An 18,825-nucleotide genomic window follows, 5' to 3' on the forward strand; every position below is an offset into this window, starting at 1 on the left:
ATTCTCTCAAACTCTGTCATGTTGGATGGAGAGCATGGTTGCGCAACTATTTTCATGTCTCTCCAGAGATGTTTGATCAGGTTCAAGTCCGGGCTCTGGCTGGGCCACTCAAGGACATTGAGAGACTTGTCCCGAAGCCACTCCTGCATTGTCTTGATTGTGTGCTTAGGGTCGTTGTCCTGTTGGAAGGTGAACCATCTCCCTAGTCTGATGTCCTGAGCGCTCTGGAGCAGGTTTTCATCAAGGATCTCTCTGTACTTTGCTCCGTTCATCTTTCCCTCGATCCTGACTAGTCTCCCAGTCCCTACCGCTGAAAAACATCCCCACAGCATGATGCTGCCACCACCATGCTTCACCGTAAGGATGGTGCCAGGTTTCTTCCAGACGTGACGCTTGGCATTCAGACCTGACCAAGGCCCTTCTCCCCCGATTGTGCAGTTTTGCCGGACGGCCAGCTCTAGGAAGAGTCTTGGTGGTTCTAAACTTCTTCCATTTAAGAATGATGGAGGCCACTGTGTTCTTGGGGACCTTCAATGCTGCAGAAATGTTTTGGTACCCTTCCCCAGATCTGTGCCACGACAATCCTGTCTCGGAGCTATACGGGCAATTCCTTCGACCTCATGGCTTGGTTTTTACTCTGAAATACACTGTCAACTGTGGTACCTTATATAGACAGGTGTGTGCCTTTCCAAATCATGTCCAGTCAATTGAATTTACCACAGGTGGACTCCAATCAAGTTGTAGAAACATCTCAAGGATGATCAATGGAAACAGGATGCACCTGAGCTCATTTTCAAGTCTCATAGCAAAGGGTCTGAATACTTAAGGTATTTCTGTTTTATTTTTAATACATTTTCAAAAATGTCTTCATTATGGGATATTGTGTGTAGATTGATGAGGAAAAATAACAATTTACAAAATTTTAGAATTTTAGAATAAGACTAACTATAAAGTGAAGGGGTCTGAATACTTTCCGAATGCACTGTATGTTACATCATCTGGCTTTATCTACTACGAAAGGGCTTGACTCTTTAAAATACCAACATGTTGTTGGCAAACAGCTCAAGCTTCAGTCATTGGCCTACAGTCCTGCGTTGAGGAAAACACTACCTCAAAGCCCTGATATGAACACATTGGGTTGTGTAATTCAGGACACAGCGGGTGGATTGCTCCACAAAATACATTCCCAAATGGCACCCTATCCTATATATAGTGCACTACTTTCGACCAGGACCGATTAAAAGTAGTGCACCAAATAGGGAATTAGGGTGCCATTTGGACCGATCTAAACCGTCACGTGAAAAAACCATGAACACACTTTGTCCAAATCGATGTGTTTGTATGAACTTGCCAAAATGGGATTACAAAGAGCAATTTCACAATAAACTATAAACACACAGTATAAACTGTTGTTAGATTTAGCAAGGCTACTTCAACTGTCTTCACTAATAGATAGTAATCGTATCTATTTGAGTAGAATCAGATGCGAGTGTTCTATGTCACATGTAGCCTACAATTTTTACTAGCCGTCTCGCTATCTCATTTTTGAGCGAGACGAATGAAGTAGTTTGTCTCACGAGCTCTGCCCTCATAATCTTTGACATTGGGGTTCATTGTCAGAGTAGTGTTTAAAGACTACAAGAAAGTGACTGTGATACCCTTCTTCCTACTTCCAAAACGCTTCCGCTGTCATCTTAAAGAAACATCTCATCAAACATCATAATGTTTTTTTGATTTTATTGTAGTGGACAGGGGTGATAAAGTTCGTATTGTGATAGGCTGGGGCGGATTAGAATGACCCTGATTCGCTGTTGTCTCTGAACCCTTTCTTGCACGTACAAAGGCTCAGCCGTGACTGTCATTTGTGTTCTACCAGCTGCGACACTCGGTGCTCGATTGCTTTCGACTGTAGGGACCATGGCCGATACGTGGGATAATGTTACAATTCCTGAGTTCAACTCCCTTCTTCAAATGGATCCCTACCTCAAACAGTACGAAAAGGACTTCAGGAGGAGGTAAAACGGCTTTTTCAGTGCTAAAATGCTGCACAGCTCACAACTCAAGCCCGTCGCTATACCGTGCACAACCGTCAGGCTCGAACTGGTATTCATGTCTATTCGTAAAAACACCAGAAACACCAGATAGATAGATACATATTAGTTCAAATCCTACAGGCGTCTTCTAGTACATTCATTGACTGACATTTGAGATAACCGCAGCATAGCGGTCGCATGAAAGCTTTGCTGTGTTGCCCTTGACTGTCGCAATGACCAGAAGCCCAGGCTAACCGGTATGCTAACGGTATGGTTTTAGTTCGCCTGTCATCCTTGCTACAATACCAAATATTCCGCTCGACGTGGTCATACTATATTATATTGTTACAATTACAAAGCAATACATGTATAGTCATGTTAGCTATGTCTCTAACTATTACCCTTTGGTGCCAGTGGCTGGCCGGTAGCAAACTAGCTGCCATACTCTTCCACCATCCATCCCTCCTTCCTCAGGTTTGACAGCTCATTTGTTCCAGTCAGCCAGGTGGTTCCGCCCAGTGTATGACTGAACACGCCAGCATGGTTGAGGAGGCAGGCAGGCAGGCACCCTAGTTGTGTGTGTGTGGCAGAGCATTGTTATTAGCTACATTCAGAGCCATAGCCTAAAGCCCATATGGTTCTGGCTAGTAGATGCATTGTAACACTTCTGCTGCAGGCCTGTGATGTTCTTCATCAGATGCAACATTGTAGCATCACTATAGTTGCATGACTATGGTTATAACCATTGACTGACTATATATATATATATATATATATATATATATATATATATATATATATATATATATATAGGTTACAACGTAAATATGTTTGTCTCCATGATGTTTCCAGATACAATCCACTAGTCAAATGTTATGAATCATAATTTAACAATTATTTTATTGCAGTAACATCAACCACTGTCTTCTACGGAATACTTGATGTATCAGAAGTATAGGGAATTTTATTATACTGAACACAAAAATATATCAACACAACAATTTCAACATACCCCGTTTAATAGAATCACAGGCATCATCATCGTGTGAATTCTCTGCAGCTGTGTGTAGGCTAGTCTCTGTAGCAGACTCTGGCTGCTGTGTTTAGGCTAGTCTCTGTAGTAGACTCTGGGTGCTGTGTTTAGGCTAGTCTCTGTAGCAGATTCTGGGTGCTGTGTTTAGGCTAGTCTCTGTAGTAGACTGGCTGCTGTGTTTAGGCTAGTCTCTGTAGTAGACTGGCTGCTGTGTTTAGGCTAGTCTCTGTAGCAGACTCTGGGTGCTGTGTTTAGGCTAGTCTCTGTAGTAGACTCAGGCTGCTGTGTTTAGGCTAGTCTCTGTAGCAGACTCTGGGTGCTGTGTGTAGGCTAGTCTCTGTAGCAGACTCTGGCTGCTGTGTGTAGGCTAGTCTCTGTAGCAGACTCTGGGTGCTGTGTGTAGGCTAGTCTCTGTAGCAGACTCTGGCTGCTGTGTTTAGGCTAGTCTCTGTAGTAGACTCTGGGTGCTGTGTTTAGGCTAGTCTCTGTAGCAGACTCTGGCTGCTGTGTTTAGGCTAGTCTCTGTAGCAGACTCTGGGTGCTGTGTTTAGGCTAGTCTCTGTAGCAGACTCTGGGTGCTGTGTTTAGGCTAGTCTCTGTAGTAGACTCTGGGTGCTGTGTTTAGGCTAGTCTCTGTAGCAGACTCTGGCTGCTGTGTTTAGGCTAGTCTCTGTAGCAGACTCTGGGTGCTGTGTTTAGGCTAGTCTCTGTAGCAGACTCTGGCTGCTGTGTTTAGGCTAGTCTCTGTAGCAGACTCTGGCTGCTGTGTTTAGGCTAGTCTCTGTAGCAGACTCTGGCTGCTGTGTTTAGGCTAGTCTCTGTAGCAGACTCTGGCTGCTGTGTTTAGGCTAGTCTCTGTAGTAGACTCTGGGTGCTGTGTTTAGGCTAGTCTCTGTAGCAGACTCTGGCTGCTGTGTTTAGGCTAGTCTCTGTAGCAGACTCTGGGTGCTGTGTTTAGGCTAGTCTCTGTAGCAGACTCTGGCTGCTGTGTTTAGGCTAGTCTCTGTAGCAGACTCTGGCTGCTGTGTTTAGGCTAGTCTCTGTAGTAGACTGGCTGCTGTGTTTAGGCTAGTCTCTGTAGCAGACTCTGGGTGCTGTGTTTAGGCTAGTCTCTGTAGCAGACTCTGGCTGCTGTGTTTAGGCTAGTCTCTGTAGTAGACTCTGGGTGCTGTGTTTAGGCTAGTCTCTGTAGCAGACTCTGGGTGCTGTGTTTAGGCTAGTCTCTGTAGTAGACTCTGGGTGCTGTGTTTAGGCTAGTCTCTGTAGCAGACTCTGGGTGCTGTGTTTAGGCTAGTCTCTGTAGTAGACTGGCTGCTGTGTTTAGGCTAGTCTCTGTAGCAGATTCTGGGTGCTGTGTTTAGGCTAGTCTCTGTAGCAGACTCTGGCTGCTGTGTTTAGGCTAGTCTCTGTAGCAGACTCTGGGTGCTGTGTTTAGGCTAGTCTCTGTAGCAGACTCTGGCTGCTGTGTTTAGGCTAGTCTCTGTAGCAGACTCTGGCTGCTGTGTTTAGGCTAGTCTCTGTAGTAGACTGGCTGCTGTGTTTAGGCTAGTCTCTGTAGCAGACTCTGGGTGCTGTGTTTAGGCTAGTCTCTGTAGTAGACTCAGGCTGCTGTGTTTAGGCTAGTCTCTGTAGCAGACTCTGGGTGCTGTGTTTAGGCTAGTCTCTGTAGCAGACTCTGGGTGCTGTGTTTAGGCTAGTCTCTGTAGCAGACTCAGGCTGCTGTGTTTAGGCTAGTCTCTGTAGCAGACTCTGGCTGCTGTGTGTAGGCTAGTCTCTGTAGCAGACTCTGGCTGCTGTGTGTAGGCTAGTCTCTGTAGCAGACTCTGGGTGCTGTGTTTAGGCTAGTCTCTGTAGCAGACTCTGGGTGCTGTGTTTAGGCTAGTCTCTGTAGCAGACTCTGGGTGCTGTGTTTAGGCTAGTCTCTGTAGCAGACTCTGGCTGCTGTGTGTAGGCTAGTCTCTGTAGGAGACTCTGGGTGCTGTGTTTAGGCTAGTCTCTGTAGCAGACTCTGGGTGCTGTGTTTAGGCTAGTCTCTGTAGCAGACTCTGGGTGCTGTGTTTAGGCTAGTCTCTGTAGCAGATTCTGGGTGCTGTGTTTAGGCTAGTCTCTGTAGCAGACTCTGGGTGCTGTGTTTAGGCTAGTCTCTGTAGCAGACTCTGGGTGCTGTGTTTAGGCTAGTCTACAGACCTACTGACAGTACAGTCGCCTACTCTTACCATGTGAGTCATTCAGCCGGATCCAAATGGGCCCTGGTCACTGTGTAGGGAATAACTTACCATTTGTGTGCAGAGTAGAAGTCGTTCACTATAGTGAAGCATCTTTTTATTCTGTATTATTTTCCTTCTTTTCACGCTGTCATTTAGGATAGTATTGTGGAGTCACTACAATGTTGTTGATCCATCCTCAGTTTTCTGCCATTCAACTTTGTAGCTTTAAAAAAAATAAAAATCACCAATGGCCTGGCGGTGACTTCCCCAAGCAGCTTCCTTCCTGTCTCTCAGTTCAGAAGGACGACTGCATCTTCGATGTGTCTGGGTGGTTTAATACATCATCCACACCATCATTATTAGCTTGACCGTGCTAAAAGATATATTCCGTGTCTGATTTAATATTGTAACACGTTTACCAATCCCTGCCCTTCTTTATGAGGCTTTTGAAAAGTTCCTGGTTTTTTGTAGTTTTAATCTGTGTTTGAATTTCAGTACTTGACTCGGGGACTTTACAGATGTTTGTATGTATGCAGGACAGAGGTAGTCATTCAAAAAATCATGTCAACCCCTATTATTGTTCTGAGTGAGACCATATACCTTATGTGATTTGTTAAGCCAAGTTTTACTTGCCTAAACAAATGAGGCAATTTTTTTTTTTTTTTTTTAAATCAGGCAAGAACAAATTCTTATTTTCTTAATGACGGCCTAGGAACAGTTAACTGCCTTGTTCAGGGGCAGAATGACAGATTTGTACCTTGTCAGCTCGGTGATTCGATCTAACCTTCCGGTTACAAGTCCAACGCTCTAACCACTAGGCTACCTGCCTTCCTGCCTACCTACCTGAGGCCAATACTTATGCCACAAGTACATATTACACATTTTTTTAATAGAATTTTTACATTTGTATAATTTTCTTTTTGGTTTTGACATTATGGAGTATTGTGTGTAGATCAGTGCCAAATAAAATCTATTTCAATCCTATTTTTGTATTGCACAATTTTTTTTTTTTTTAAAGAAAGCTCAAGGTGGTGTAAACTTCCTGTAGGCACTGTACCTTTAAGACTATTTTGAGATCACAGGCCTACCGGTTGGCTACACTGTGAATAAAACATGCTGATATCTTATCCAAGCAGAAAACAAAGCCCCCCCCCCCCCCCTCCCAGAATAGGTTCAGTTCTTTATAATTTAGCCACTCTCCCCTGGGTGCTGGAATAGGCAGTGAACTTGGGACACATTTTACACTGCTGTTAATTAACTCTTGGTTCAGATACAGACAGTGCAATTTGTGACTGAATGCCATTCGTGTCTCTCCAGAGTGGTCACTAATAGTTAATTACGGCAACATTACTGTAGCATTTTTAGCTTACCTTTAGGCTCTGGTAGTAGTCCATACTGTAGCTATGTAGTCAAATGCACACATTTAAACAAATATTGTTTTCTATATAGGGTACTTGTTAAAAAAGAGATACCCAATATGCTCAAATGTATTGGCTGCCTGAGTGTGTGTGGTTCAAATGGCACGCTATTCTCTCTTCCTACATGTTGCCCTGCAGCCCAACAAGGGTTCATAGTGCAATATAGTGTATGTGGATTCTGAGTCTTTTATATTTTGTCCGTATGTAGACTTTGTGTCTGTATATTCTGTTTATTCTGGCAGCACCGTTTTCAACAAGTCATATTCCTGTACGCAGGTTTATCTGGTGAAAAATAGGTGCTTCCTTCTGAATAGGGCCCCGTTTGGGCCGGTGACAGAGTCTCTCATGTGTCGGACAGAGTAACTGATGTGAACTCATTTCTGTTGACTAGGTTCCTTTTGGTGGTGAACGGCCCTGCGCCGACCTTCTCTTGACGGGTCTGGTTGTCTTATGTAAACAGAACCACGGGGTTCTACAGTCAACGGACTGAGGTGACTGACTGTCTTTCAGGTCGCTCCTGGGATGCTGAGTTCTGATTTTGAGTTCTGGTCGTTCTGATTTTTAAAAAAGAGACCGTGGTCATCACTAGGCGGCTTCCACCCAGTTACGTAACCCTGCACCTTAAACGTTACTGCCCCATATACACTACAGTTCAAAAGTTTGGGGTCACTTAGAAATGTCCTTGTTTTTGAAAGTAACTAATTTTTTTTGTTTTATCCATTAAAATAACATAAAATGGATAAGAAATACAGTGTAGACATTGTTAATGTTGTAAATGACTATTGTAGCTGGAAACGGATTGACTAATCATTTTTTACGTTTGGCTCATTCAATTCACCATTCAGTTCGGCCTTTAGTACCCTTTAATTAGCATTGAAAAGTCAATCCATTCTTTCTTAGCCAATTAAAAATCTCTCCCGGTCTTCTGAATCAAGTTTGTAACGTCAGTACATTAGCCACAGTTTCGTACTGTCTTAGCAGTAGCCACAGTTTCATACTGTACTGTCTTAGCAGTAGCCACAGTTTCATACTGTACTCTCTTAGCAGTAGCCACAGTTTCATACTGTACTCTCTTAGCAGTAGCCACAGTTTCATACTGTCTTAGCAGTAGCCACAGTTTCATACTGTCTTAGCAGTAGCCACCGTTTCATACTGTACTGTCTTAGCAGTAGCCACCGTTTCATACTGTACTGTCTTAGCAGTAGCCACCGTTTCATACTGTACTGTCTTAGCAGTAGCCACCGTTTCATACTGTACTGTCTTAGCAGTAGCCACAGGTTCGCACTGTACTGTCTTAGCAGTAGCCACAGGTTCGTACTGTACTGTCTTAGCAGTAGCCACAGGTTCATACTGTACTGTCTTAGCAGTAGCCACAGGTTCGTACTGTACTGTCTTAGCAGTAGCCACAGTTTCGTACTGTCTTAGCAGTAGCCACAGTTTCATACTGTACTGTCTTAGCAGTAGCCACAGTTTCGTACTGTACTGTCTTAGCAGTAGCCACAGGTTCGTACTGTCTTAGCAGTAGCCACAGTTTCGTACTGTACTGTCTTAGCAGTAGCCACAGGTTCGTACTGTCTTAGCAGTAGCCACAGGTTCGTACTGTACTGTCTTAGCAGTAGCCACAGGTTCATACTGTACTGTCTTAGCAGTAGCCACAGGTTCGTACTGTACTGTCTTAGCAGTAGCCACAGGTTCGTACTGTCTTAGCAGTAGCCACAGGTTCATACTGTACTGTCTTAGCAGTAGCCACAGGTTCGCACTGTACTGTCTTAGCAGTAGCCACAGGTTCGTACTGTACTGTCTTAGCAGTAGCCACAGTTTCGTACTGTCTTAGCAGTAGCCACAGGTTCGTACTGTACTGTCTTAGCAGTAGCCACAGGTTCATACTGTACTGTCTTAGCAGTAGCCACAGGTTCGTACTGTACTGTCTTAGCAGTAGCCACAGTTTCGTACTGTCTTAGCAGTAGCCACAGGTTCATACTGTACTGTCTTAGCAGTAGCCACAGTTTCGTACTGTACTGTCTTAGCAGTAGCCACAGGTTCGTACTGTACTGTCTTAGCAGTAGCCTAGGCTTCGGAGGGGTAGCTAGCCTGAACACGCACAGTCAAAAGTTTTCAGCTTGCAGGCAAACACTGGAATACATTTGAGTAATTTTAGCGAGTTGCGGTAGTCCAGACAGGAAATGACAAGTGCCTGGAGTAGGACCTGCGTCGCTTCCTGTGTGAGGTAGGGTCGTACTCTAAGGATGTCGTAGGGCATGAACCTGCAGGATCGAGTCACTGCTTTGATGTTTGCAGAGAACGACAGGGGTGTTGTCCAGGGTCACGCCAAGATGCACGCTGGGAGTCACTCTGTCACGTTTTATGACAAAGTGAGGGCTTTGTTATAGGCTCTCTGCTGCGTTTTCCTCTATCCTCTATCCCTAGACGTATCCCTGCCACGTCTGCCTGTCGATCATGATGACAAACTATTTTACATATAGAAGCAGGCAAGGCGGGAGCTGGGGTAGCATCCCAAATGGCTCAGTAGTCCCTATATAGTGCACTTATTTTGACTAGGGCCCCATAGGGCAGTGCACTATATCGAGAATAGGTTGCCATTTGGAACGCACTCCTACAGGCGCTGCTGCAGGGGGCAGGTTAATCCTTGATCAGCCCCAAGTGTGCTGCCGGAGGCCCTCGTAGGACTAAAACTAACACTGTGTCAGCCTCCTGTGTGCTGCCGGAGGCCCTCGAAGGACTAACACAAAAACACAGGCATGGAAAGCAACAGCCTTCGCTTGGCGTTGCTACAGCCAGGAGGTAGCATGCTGCTTTGGGGGATCAGTGATAGGAATTCAGATGAATGATCACAGAGAGGCCTACGAGAGAGAGAAGAGAGGCCTACGAGAGAGAGAAGAGAGGCCTACGAGAGAGAGAGAGAGGCCTACAAGATCGAGGGACAACGAGACAGAGGCCCCAGTATACAGACTGTAGGGACCACAGAGAGAGAGGCCCCAGTATACAGACTGTAGGGACCACAGAGAGAGAGGCCCCAGTATACAGACTGTAGGGACCACAGAGAGAGAGGCCCCAGTATACAGACTGTAGGGACCACAGAGAGAGAGGCCCCAGTATACAGACTGTAGGGACCACAGAGAGAGAGGCCCCAGTATACAGACTGTAGGGACCACAGAGAGAGAGGCCCCAGTATACAGACTGTAGGGACCACAGAGAGAGAGGCCCCAGTATACAGACTGTAGGGACCACAGAGAGAGAGGCCCCAGTATACAGACTGTAGGGACCACAGAGAGAGGCCCCAGTATACAGACTGTAGGGACCACAGAGAGAGAGGCCCCAGTATACAGACTGTAGGGACCACAGAGAGAGAGGCCCCAGTATACAGACTGTAGGGACCACAGAGAGAGAGAGCCCCCCCGTATACAGACTGTAGGGACCACAGAGAGAGAGAGAGAAGCCCCAGTATACAGACTGTAGGGACCACAGAGAGAGAGGCCCCAGTATACAGACTGTAGGGACCACAGAGAGAAAGGCCCCAGTATACAGACTGTAGGGACCACAGAGAGAGAGGCCCCAGTATACAGACTGTAGGGACCACAGAGAGAGAGGCCCCAGTATACAGACTGTAGGGAGCACATTTGCTGGTTTTGTTATGAACCATCTTTCATGGTTGAAGACATTTTTCTGTTGCTGCAACATTGAGTTTTTTTTTTTATAAAGTAAAATCAATAGTGAGAAGATGGATTGTAGAGATGGTTGTTGTCTGATTTGAACATGCTAGTAGTTGTAGAGCTCCTCTTTGCTAGCCTGAAGGTCACCGACCAAACCCTCCACACTACCGTGTTAATGAAGCAGGTGGAAGCTGGCATCAATCAGGCTTTCTGAACCTATTGGACTTCATTAGGTCACTAGTACAGGACTAATAGACTACTAATATAATACAGGACTACTAATATAATACAGGACTAATAGACTACTAATATAATACAGGACTACTATTATAATACAGGACTACTATTATAATACAGGACTACTATTATAATACAGGACTACTAATATAATACAGGACTAATATTATAATACAGGACTAATATTATAATACAGGACTACTAATATAATACAGGACTAATAGACTACTAGTATAATACAGGACTACTATTATAATACAGGACTAATATTATAATACAGGACTAATATTATAATACAGGACTAATAGACTACTAATATTATACAGGACTAATAGACTACTATTATAATACAGGACTACTATTATAATACAGGACTAATATTATAATACAGGACTACTAATATAATACAGGACTAATAGACTACTATTATAATACAGGACTACTATTATAATACAGGACTACTATTATAATACAGGACTAATATTATAATACAGGACTAATAGACTACTAATATTATACAGGACTAATAGACTACTATTATAATACAGGACTACTATTATAATACAGGACTAATATTATAATACAGGACTACTAATATAATACAGGACTAATAGACTACTAGTATAATACAGGACTACTAATATAATACAGGACTAATAGACTACTATTATAATACAGGACTACTATTATAATACAGGACTAATAGACTACTAATATAATACAGGACTACTATTATAATACAGGACTAATAGACTACTAATATAATACAGGACTAATAGACTACTAATATAATACAGGACTACTAATATAATACAGGACTAATAGACTACTATTATAATACAGGACTCCTATTATAATACAGGACTAATAGACTACTATTATAATACAGGACTAATAATATAATACAGGACTACTAATATAATACAGGACTACTAATATAATACAGGACTACTAGACTACTATTATAATACAGGACTACTAATATAATACAGGACTACTAATATAATACAGGACTACTAATATAATACAGGACTAATAGACTACTATTATAATACAGGACTACTATTATAATACAGGACTACTAATATAATACAGGACTACTAATATAATACAGGACTACTAATATAATACAGGACTACTAATATAATACAGGACTACTAATATAATACAGGACTACTAGACTACTATTATAATACAGGACTACTAATATAATACAGGACTACTAATATAATACAGGACTACTAATATAATACAGGACTACTAGACTACTATTATAATACAGGACTACTAATATAATACAGGACTACTAATATAATACAGGACTAATAGACTACTAATATAATACAGGACTACTAATATAATACAGGACTACTAGACTACTAATATAATACAGGACTACTAATATAATACAGGACTACTAATATAATACAGGACTACTAATATAATACAGGACTACTAATATAATACAGGACTACTAATATAATACAGGACTACTAATATAATACAGGACTACTAATATAATACAGGACTACTAATATAATACAGGACTAATAGACTACTATTATAATACAGGACTACTATTATAATACAGGACTACTAGACTACTAATATAATACAGGACTACTAATATAATACAGGACTACTAATATAATACAGGACTACTAATATAATACAGGACTACTATTATAATACAGGACTACTAATATAATACAGGACTAATAGACTACTAATATAATACAGGACTACTTTTATAATACAGGACTACTATTATAATACAGGACTACTATTATAATACAGGACTAATAGACTACTAATATAATACAGGACTAATAGACTACTAATATAATACAGGACTACTATTATAATACAGGACTAATAGACTACTAATATAATACAGGACTACTAATATAATACAGGACTACGAGACTACTAATATAATACAGGACTAATAGACTACTATTATAATACAGGACTACTATTATAATACAGGACTACTATTATAATACAGGACTAATATTATAATACAGGACTAATAGACTACTAATATTATACAGGACTAATAGACTACTATTATAATACAGGACTACTATTATAATACAGGACTAATATTATAATACAGGACTACTAATATAATACAGGACTAATAGACTACTAGTATAATACAGGACTACTAATATAATACAGGACTAATAGACTACTATTATAATACAGGACTACTATTATAATACAGGACTAATAGACTACTAATATAATACAGGACTACTATTATAATACAGGACTAATAGACTACTAATATAATACAGGACTAATAGACTACTAATATAATACAGGACTACTAATATAATACAGGACTAATAGACTACTATTATAATACAGGACTCCTATTATAATACAGGACTAATAGACTACTATTATAATACAGGACTAATAATATAATACAGGACTACTAATATAATACAGGACTACTAATATAATACAGGACTACTAGACTACTATTATAATACAGGACTACTAATATAATACAGGACTACTAATATAATACAGGACTACTAATATAATACAGGACTAATAGACTACTATTATAATACAGGACTACTATTATAATACAGGACTACTATTATAATACAGGACTACTAATATAATACAGGACTACTAATATAATACAGGACTACTAATATAATACAGGACTACTAATATAATACAGGACTACTAATATAATACAGGACTACTAGACTACTATTATAATACAGGACTACTAATATAATACAGGACTACTAATATAATACAGGACTACTAATATAATACAGGACTACTAGACTACTATTATAATACAGGACTACTAATATAATACAGGACTACTAATATAATACAGGACTAATAGACTACTAATATAATACAGGACTACTAATATAATACAGGACTACTAGACTACTAATATAATACAGGACTACTAATATAATACAGGACTACTAATATAATACAGGACTACTAATATAATACAGGACTACTAATATAATACAGGACTACTAATATAATACAGGACTACTAATATAATACAGGACTACTAATATAATACAGGACTACTAATATAATACAGGACTAATAGACTACTATTATAATACAGGACTACTATTATAATACAGGACTACTAGACTACTAATATAATACAGGACTACTAATATAATACAGGACTACTAATATAATACAGGACTACTAATATAATACAGGACTACTATTATAATACAGGACTACTAATATAATACAGGACTAATAGACTACTAATATAATACAGGACTACTTTTATAATACAGGACTACTATTATAATACAGGACTACTATTATAATACAGGACTAATAGACTACTAATATAATACAGGACTAATAGACTACTAATATAATACAGGACTACTATTATAATACAGGACTAATAGACTACTAATATAATACAGGACTACTAATATAATACAGGACTACGAGACTACTAATATAATACAGGACTAATAGACTACTAATATAATACAGGACTACTAATATAATACAGGACTACTAATATAATACAGGACTAATAGACTACTAATATAATACAGGACTAATAGACTACTAATATAATACAGGACTACTATTATAATACAGGACTACTATTATAATACAGGACTACTAATATAATACAGGACTAATAGACTACTATTATAATACAGGACTACTAGACTACTATTATAATACAGGACTACTAATATAATACAGGACTAATAGACTACTAATATAATACAGGACTACTAATATAATACAGGACTACTAATATAATACAGGACTAATAGACTACTAATATAATACAGGACTAATAGACTACTATTATAATACAGGACTACTATTATAATACAGGACTACTATTATAATACAGGACTACTAATATAATACAGGACTAATAGACTACTAATATAATACAGGACTAATAGACTACTAATATAATACAGGACTACTAATATAATACAGGACTAATAGACTACTAATATAATACAGGACTAATAGACTACTAATATAATACAGGACTACTAATATAATACAGGACTAATAGACTACTAATATAATACAGGACTAATAGACTACTATTATAATACAGGACTACTATTATAATACAGGACTACTATTATAATACAGGACTACTATTATAATACAGGACTACTATTATAATACAGGACTACTTTTATAATACAGGACTACTATTATAATACAGGACTAATATTATAATACAGGACTACTATTATAATACAGGACTACTAATATAATACAGGACTACTAATATAATACAGGACTACTAATATAATACAGGACTACTAATATAATACAGGACTACTAATATAATACAGGACTACTAATATAATACAGGACTACTAATATAATACAGGACTACTAATATAATACAGGACTACTAATATAATACAGGACTACTAATATAATACAGGACTACTATTATAATACAGGACTACTATTATAATACAGGACTAATAGACTACTATTATAATACAGGACTAATAGACTACTATTATAATACAGGACTACTAATATAATACAGGACTACTAATATCATACAGGACTACTAATATAATACAGGACTACTAATATAATACAGGACTACTATTATAATACAGGACTACTATTATAATACAGGACTACTAATATAATACAGGACTACTAATATAATACAGGACTACTAATATAATACAGGACTACTAACATAATACAGGACTACTATTATAATACAGGACTACGAGACTACTAATATAATACAGGACTACTAATATAATACAGGACTACTAATATAATACAGGACTACTATTATAATACAGGACTACTATTATAATACAGGACTACTATTATAATACAGGACTACTATTATAATACAGGACTAATAGACTACTATTATAATACAGGACTAATAGACTACTATTATAATACAGGACTACTAATATAATACAGGACTACTAATATCATACAGGACTACGAGACTACTAATATAATACAGGACTACTAATATAATACAGGACTACTAATATAATACAGGACTACTAATATAATACAGGACTACTAATATAATACAGGACTACTATTATAATACAGGACTACTATTATAATACAGGACTACTATTATAATACAGGACTACTATTATAATACAGGACTAATAGACTACTATTATAATACAGGACTAATAGACTACTATTATAATACAGGACTACTAATATAATACAGGACTACTAATATCATACAGGACTACTAATATAATACAGGACTACTAATATAATACAGGACTACTAATATAATACAGGACTACTATTATAATACAGGACTACTATTATAATACAGGACTACTAATATAATACAGGACTACTAATATAATACAGGACTACTAATATAATACAGGACTACTAACATAATACAGGACTACTAATATAATACAGGACTACGAGACTACTAATATAATACAGGACTACTATTATAATATAGGACTAATAGACTACTATTATAATACAGGACTACTAATATAATACAGGACTACTAATATAATACAGGACTACTAATATCATACAGGACTACTAATATCATACAGGACTACTAATATAATACAGGACTACTAATATAATACAGGACTATTAATATAATACAGGACTAATAGACTACTAATATAATACAGGACTACTAGACTACTAATATAATACAGGACTAATAGACTACTAATATAATACAGGACTACTATTATAATACAGGACTAATAGACTACTATTATAATACAGGACTACTAATATAATACAGGACTAATAGACTACTATTATAATACAGGACTACTAATATAATACAGGACTAATAGACTACTAATATAATACAGGACTAATAGACTACTATTATAATACAGGACTACTATTATAATACAGGACTACTATTATAATACAGGACTACTATTATAATACAGGACTACTAATATAATACAGGACTACTATTATAATATAGGACTAATAGACTACTAATATAATACAGGACTAATAGACTACTATTATAATACAGGACTACTATTATAATACAGGACTACTATTATAATACAGGACTACTAATATAATACAGGACTACTAATATAATACAGGACTATTAATATAATACAGGACTAATAGACTACTAACATAATAAAGGACTACTAACATAATAAAGGACTACTAATATAATACAGGACTACTAATATAATACAGGACTAATAGACTACTAATATAATACAGGACTACTAGACTACTAATATAATACAGGACTAATAGACTACTAATATAATACAGGACTACTATTATAATACAGGACTACTATTATAATACAGGACTACTAATATAATACAGGACTACTATTATAATATAGGACTAATAGACTACTAATATAATACAGGACTAATAGACTACTATTATAATACAGGACTACTATTATAATACAGGACTACTATTATAATACAGGACTACTATTATAATACAGGACTACTATTATAATACAGGACTACTAATATAATACAGGACTACTAATATAATACAGGACTACTAATATAATACAGGACTATTAATATAATACAGGACTACTAATATAATACAGGACTATTAATATAATACAGGACTAATAGACTACTAATATAATACAGGACTACTAATATAATACAGGACTACTAATATAATACAGGACTACTAATATAATACAGGACTAATAGACTACTAATATAATACAGGACTACTAGACTACTAATATAATACAGGACTAATAGACTACTAATATAATACAGGACTACTATTATAATACAGGACTAATAGACTACTATTATAATACAGGACTACTAATATAATACAGGACTAATAGACTACTATTATAATACAGGACTACTAATATAATACAGGACTAATAGACTACTATTATAATACAGGACTACTATTATAATACAGGACTACTATTATAATACAGGACTACTAATATAATACAGGACTAATAGACTATTAATACAATACAAGACTACTATTATAATACAGGACTACTATTATAATACAGGACTACTATTATAATACAGGACTACTAATATAATACAGGACTAATAGACTACTAATATAATACAGGACTACTAATATAATACAGGACTACTATTATAATACAGGACTACTAATATAATACAGGACTAATAGACTACTAATATAATACAGGACTACTAATATAATACAGGACTACTAATATAATACAGGACTACTAATATAATACAGGACTACTAATATAATACAGGACTACTAATATAATACAGGACTACTAATATAATACAGGACTACTAATATAATACAGGACTACTAATATAATACAGGACTACTAATATAATACAGGACTACTAATATAATACAGGACTAATAGACTACTAATATAATACAGGACTACTATTATAATACAGGACTACTATTATAATACAGGACTAATAGACTAATATTATAATACAGGACTACTATTATAATACAGGACTACTATTATAATACAGGACTACTATTATAATACAGGACTACTATTATAATACAGGACTACTATTATAATACAGGACTACTAATATAATACAGGACTACTAATATAATACAGGACTACTAATATAATACAGGACTACTAATATAATACAGGACTACTAATATAATACAGGACTACTAATATAATACAGGACTACTAATATAATACAGGACTACTATTATAATACAGGACTAATAGACTACTAATATAATACAGGACTACTAATATAATACAGGACTAATAGACTACTAATATAATACAGGACTACTAATATAATACAGGACTAATAGACTACTAATATAATACAGGACTAATAGACTACTATTATAATACAGGACTACGAGACTACTAATATAATACAGGACTACTAATATAATACAGGACTACTAATATAATACAGGACTACTAATATAATACAGGACTACTATTATAATACAGGACTAATAGACTAATATTATAATACAGGACTACTATTATAATACAGGACTACTATTATAATACAGGACTACTATTATAATACAGGACTACTATTATAATACAGGACTACTATTATAATACAGGACTACTATTATAATACAGGACTATTATAATACAGGACTATTATAATACAGGACTACTATTATAATACAGGACTACTAATATAATACAGGACTACTAATATAATACAGGACTAC

The 18,825-nt window shown here is 37.1% G+C and overlaps 1 protein-coding gene across 1 annotated transcript in view; it reads left to right on the forward strand.

Annotated features, from left to right (window-relative positions):
- Positions 1-1,551: 1,551 nt before the first annotated feature.
- Positions 1,552-18,825, forward strand: part of LOC120038131 (1,4-alpha-glucan-branching enzyme-like) — a 128,591-nt gene continuing 111,317 nt past the window's right edge. The window contains exon 1 of the mRNA XM_038984026.1: positions 1,552-2,015. Within this exon, the coding sequence (XP_038839954.1) occupies positions 1,918-2,015 (98 nt within the window). The 5' untranslated portion in view covers positions 1,552-1,917. The remainder of the gene's footprint in view (positions 2,016-18,825) is intronic.

Source organism: Salvelinus namaycush, unplaced genomic scaffold, assembly GCF_016432855.1.
Source record: "Salvelinus namaycush isolate Seneca unplaced genomic scaffold, SaNama_1.0 Scaffold209, whole genome shotgun sequence".
In the NCBI taxonomy this organism is placed as follows: Eukaryota; Metazoa; Chordata; class Actinopteri; order Salmoniformes; family Salmonidae; genus Salvelinus; species Salvelinus namaycush.